Source organism: Tetrao urogallus (assembly GCF_951394365.1).
Source record: "Tetrao urogallus genome assembly, chromosome: 6".
Taxonomy (NCBI): domain Eukaryota; kingdom Metazoa; phylum Chordata; class Aves; order Galliformes; family Phasianidae; genus Tetrao; species Tetrao urogallus.
In genome coordinates, this window is record NC_136819.1 from 7,072,728 (window position 1) to 7,078,009 (window position 5,282).

General features: G+C 58.0%; 1 protein-coding gene across 1 annotated transcript; it reads right to left on the reverse strand.

Moving 5' to 3' along the window:
• Positions 1-2,855: 2,855 nt before the first annotated feature.
• Positions 2,856-4,923, reverse strand: LOC306947680 (membrane-spanning 4-domains subfamily A member 12-like; the record flags this gene model as incomplete). The annotated part of the gene is made up of 6 exons (XM_079537056.1): positions 2,856-3,032; positions 3,116-3,229; positions 3,542-3,673; positions 3,984-4,040; positions 4,170-4,289; positions 4,834-4,923. The coding sequence occupies 6 exons, from the start codon at positions 4,921-4,923 to the stop codon at positions 2,856-2,858; spliced, it is 690 nt and encodes a 229-aa protein (XP_079393182.1).
• Positions 4,924-5,282: the final 359 nt, after the last annotated feature.

Below are 5,282 nucleotides of genomic sequence, written 5' to 3' on the forward strand. Positions count from 1 at the left end.
TACCTGCAGAGACCCGGGGATGGGGGTGGGCCTGTGCTTAGTCCATGTGTGGAGTGCTGTCAGCCTGATGGCGACATCTCACACCCCATCCTGCGCCCCATGCGCCATCCTGCGCCCTGTACCTCACTTAGCCTGGCTGGTGCTGCTGCTCCTGGTCCCTTGGGAAATTTAGGTGGACTACAAGGGCTGCAGTGCTGCTGCCCTTTGATCCGCAGAGGAAGTTTGTTTGCGGAAGTCCTGTCAGGCCCCTCTTGCTCAATGAGGCAGCTTTGCCAACAGAAGGAAGAGAGGCTGCAAAAATAAGTGAATCTGCCTTGAGTGCCCGCAGTGAGCGTCAGTGATCAGAGGAAGAGACCGCTGGTCTGGCTGGTGCTGTTCTTACAGGACAAATGGGAGTGAAATGACACACAGCCGAAACCCTGTCAGTCCTAGGGAACCTCATTTGCTACCTTTCTGTGTCTCTCTGCCTCCCAAACTCCCTGTGCCTGTTCCCGCTGATGGCAGTCCACCCATAATCACGAGCTGGGAGGCTCGCTCCTCTGTTGAAAGGAAGGGGGGTGCAATCGTTTCCGATAGGAAATGAGAGCTCAGACTGGGAACGGAGCCACAGCACATGGTGAGAGCTCCCGAAGAGCACCCAAGGGGCCCCTTCCTCCCTCCTCAGGCCACCGTGCTCTGGCTTTGCCAGAAAAACAGCCGCTTCCTCCCTGCATAGAAGAACAGCCAGGACGGTGGGGATTCTGACCCAGGAAATCGGTGTCCCCTGCGACAGGGGCAGACACGGGGCTGCATCCCAAAAGTAGCTTTTGGAAGCACCTCTTGCTTTGCTTTGGCCCTAGAGCTGGGACACCTGCTCTGGCCCCACTGCGAGCCCATGGGGGCCACCTCTTGGCATCCCCACGTGCATGGGGGATCAGCAACTTCTCCGCTTTATTTCACAGAGAGCTTGGGACAAGGCTGCTTTGTCACACATCCCCGCAATGCATTGTTTTCTGCTAGGCGTGTTTCTGAAGGGGTGATGACCACAGATCAGTATGCAGGATGGAGGGTGGCTTCTGTGTGGAAATGAGCCTAGAAAGTGTCCCCATGGCAGTATCCTTCTGGGGAAGACACCTGGGGTCTGGAGAAGGGGCAGTTCCCCACGGCAGGCTGGTTCTCATCTAGGGAGGCAGCTTTCCAGAAAGAGCTGGGAGGTGGAAGAGTTCTGCCCATCAGCTACGCTCCTGGTGGCTATTGGTGCTTGGTTACCCAGGAATGCTTCAGCACCTGTGGCAATGCCCAGATCCCCTATTTATCCTTTGTACACGTGTGGTGTCCCCTGTCAAGAGCAGCAGCAGCTTGCATTCCCAGCTGAAATCACTCACTGCGGTGGATTTCCTCCCAAATCCGTGCTTTCAGGCTCTGAAAGCATCCCTGGAGTTTCAGCCTTTCAGCTGGAAGCAACTGTGGCAGCTCTCATCCCAGCAGTGGGAGCTCACTGAAGTGCCTTAAAACCCATTTCTGAAAGGGGGGATTCGTGGAGAAAGCATTCTTCTCTTTCTAAATAAAGCCAGGCCCAGCTGGGGATGGCAGGAGCCCAAGGTAGGATGTTACAAGATATTTTAGAAGCAGATGCCAGAGGAGGTGAAGCTCACAGGCTGAGCAGATGCCGGGAAGCAGCAAACCCTGCATGCTGCAGGCTCTTTCCGATCCAAATCCCTGCTTTTTCCAAGGAAAACAAGTCATGATGGGTAAATGCTTCTCACAGCAAGTTTCTGCTTCCTGTGAAAAACTTTATATCCCCATAAAAATACCAAAAGACAGATTTCAGCTTTTTCTCCAGATCACTGATTACTTAAAGAGGAAGTCGTGTTTTCTGGGGCAGCCTTCAGCAAACAAAAAAAGGAAGAGCTGGCTTTCATCTCCGCACCCATTGCTCAGCAGAGTTGCTGCGCTGCTGCTCCTCAAGCCCATCCCAAGCTGCTTCCTGGTCTACTTTGACCCAGGGATGCAGCCTGGCCAGGAGTGAAGGTTGGGTGCAGGTCCTCAGCTCTCTGTGGGGTGTGCGTGGACCCCACAAGAGCGCTGGCCACAGGGTGGCCAAAACACCAGCACGGAGCTGGATGGGCGCAGGGGGACCCTTGGGAGCTAGAACTGACTGTGCTGTGAGCACAACACGAGCAGTATGATCCTTTCCCCCTGCACTCCCCCCACCTCTGGGGCTTCTCCTCCCAAACCTGCTCATTATTTTTTCAGCACCAGGCCCAGAAATAACAAGAGCGAGTGAATAATCCATGAGGTTTTGGCTGAATGGTATAAGCACTGGGAGGGGGGTGGTGAAATGAGCAGGAAAACACGGAACTTGACCCAAAACTCCTCCTGGAGGAAGGTGCAAAATACTCTCCAATGAATCCTCCTGTGCTGGGGCTCATCCCCACAGCCCCTTCTAAGTGCAAGCCCCCACAGCAGGGGACAGAGTATTGAAATCTATACGGAGCTGTAACCTCCTCTGGCAACCCCCCCCCCCCCCAGCAAAGGAGCAGAGCCGGGTCTGGCCACAGCATTTTATTATTTCATTTTCAAGAGAAAGTGAAGCCAGCGGGGGCTGAGCTGACAATGGAATGAGTCCGGCTGCTGTGTGGTGCCCAGCACCTGGCTGGGGTAATGGGGCAGGACCACCTCCATCCCTTCCCAGAGAGCCAGGAGGTGAGAGCTGGGCAGGGTATGGGGGTCAGGAAGGGCGGGCTGGGGGACGACGACAGGGGCTGAGTTCAGGGGCTACAAAGCATGGCCCAGCCTGCAGTGCAGCAGGAGAAGGGGCCGATGCCCTGGAGCTGCAGGTGGCTTCTGTGACATCCTTGCTGCCCAGCTATACTTCAGGAGCTGCCAGCTGTGAAAGAGAAGCGCTCAGAGATGGCTGTTGCACAAAGAGCTGGGGGCTCAGTGCGGCCCTCCTGGAGCCCCCTCACCTCCGAGTAGCTGGGCGGCTGTGGCAGCTCTGCTTGCACCACAGCCAGGTCCACTCTGGTGGTGCTGGGCACGATCAGCATGGCCTGGAGGGGGAAAATAGCATCCCATGCTTATCCCCAGCCAGCGGAACGAGGACCCTGTGCTCTGCCTGCTGCTCCCCTGTTACCTCGTTGGGGCTGAGTCGTGTTGCTCGGCACCAGAAGTTGGCAGTGGCAACAGCAATGCAGAACTCCAGGACGGTGAAGATGAGCAGCACGATGGAGATGCCATTCCCTGCGAGCTCCAAAGTGGGGAAGGTTCCATCAGCAGTGCCCAGTTCTTGACATCCCCCGTGCACTGAGACTTTGTCCCATCTCCCACCAGCCCTGGGTCTTGCTCTGTGTCTTTTTTTTGTGCCTCTCTGCTTTCCCAAAGCTCAGGCAGAACCAGGCACATGCAGGGCATGAGTCATCTCCCACAGCACCAGCCCAGCGGAGGTCAGGCAGTGGCACTGTGCCCAAGGGATGGTGGGAGCCCCGATAGAGCCAAGATCCCAATGGGTCTAGAGAAGTGCTCCAGAGTGCAGAGGATCCCACAGGGCTCCCCCACCTACCAGGACAAGGTAGCTGTAGTAGTCGTCGCTGGAGCGGTACAGCCCGTTGAAGTTGAGGTCAATGATGAAGGCGACGATGCCCAGGAGCGCAAAGATGGCGCTGATGATGTTCATGGCTTGGCTGCCCTTCACCTGCAGGCATGGAGAGGCTTTTCCTGGCCCTTTTTACCCCACAGCTGTGGGTAGCATCTCAGGGCCACCCCCAGCACCACCCCTGATGTGGGATCCCAGCACTCCCTCAGCGCTGCTGCTGACACAGCAGAATTAACAGCTTTGCTAATTCCCTTTTTCCCATTACTCATTGACAGAAATAACCTCAGTACAAGCTTCAAACGGGGACACAGCTTTGCCCCAGCGGGTTCCACCCGTGCACGTGCTGCTCCCCACATCCCACTTCAGATCTGGGGGCCAGGAAGGGGGCGGGGGGCAGACAGACACTCACCGCACACTCCGTGGGACTCTTCTCTGCCCCAATGGACAGGCAGCCTGAGATGATGAACTGCAGCGGGAGAGGGGAGGGGGGCACTCAGTCCCGTGTCCCCAGACCCATAGAGCACCCCCCCAGCTTCCCCATCTCCAGAGGAAGTGGGGGGGCTGGCAGGCAGCCCCCAACTCCCATGCTACGCACAGACACACCGCCCAGGAAGGGGATCTCGCCGGTGATGAAGATGGAGGAGTAGACATTGGTGAGCGTGGTCAGGACGATACCAAAGCCAATGTGCATGAAGCCGGTCATGATCTGGATAGTCTGAGGGGACGGCGAGTCAAGGCTGGGCCCCCTGGGGCAGCCCCTGAGCTTTAGGAGCCAAACCCCCAGGGTTCCAACCCTGCGGTTTAGGAAGGGGTTCCCACATCGATGGAATGTGCATGCATGGGGGATGCATCCCTGCTGTGCGCTACGCTGGGAGAGGCACACAGCCCCTGTGCTCCTCATCCCTCCACCTCCAAGCCAAGGGTTAATCCTTCAGTGCCCCCAGCCCCCCCATGCCTAGGATTAACCCCTCTGTTCCCCCAGCTCCAGTGGGAGCTTCCCTCACCACAGAGCATGGGGAGGGAGAGGGAGGAAGGTCCCTGTGCCCCCCACCAACAATAAGGTCTGAGGGCACCCACGGGAATGGGGAACCTCTCAGGGATGGGGAACCTCTCAGGGATGGGGAACCTCTCAGGGATGCTAAGGGTGGGGGCATTTTGGAGAGGTCAGCAGGGGTACGAGGAGTTGTAATGGCAGTGTAGGGGTGTCATAGGGATGGGAACCCTTCCCCCCCCCTTCCCCCCCCCCACTCCCAACTCACCCCCATCACTCGGTTCTTGCCCTTGGGCAGTGTCTCGGCCGTGTACATGACAGCACGGCTCCCCAGCCGCAGCGTCCCCATCCCTTGCATGGAGACAGAGCCGCCACCGGAGCCCCCCCCGTCTCCATCTACATCTTCTCCCCCCCCTCTCCCCCCCAGCCCGCCCCGCTCGCTCTCGGTCCCGAGCACCGGGGGCCGCCCCCGTTCCTGCGATTGGAGCCTCCGCCGTGATGTCAGGGGGCAACCACGCGTGCCCGTCGGGAGGGTCCGAGGTGTGCGTGCTGCTGGAGAAAGGGGGGGGACAACGGGGCAGGGGGGAGCAGGCGCTGAGTGCTCAGAATCTCCCCACAACCCCCCTTCCCCCCCCCCCCCCCCCCCCCCCAAAAAGAAAAAAAAAAAAAAAAGAAAAAACCAGCAACCCATCTTTGTCTCTTTGTTCTGTTTACAGC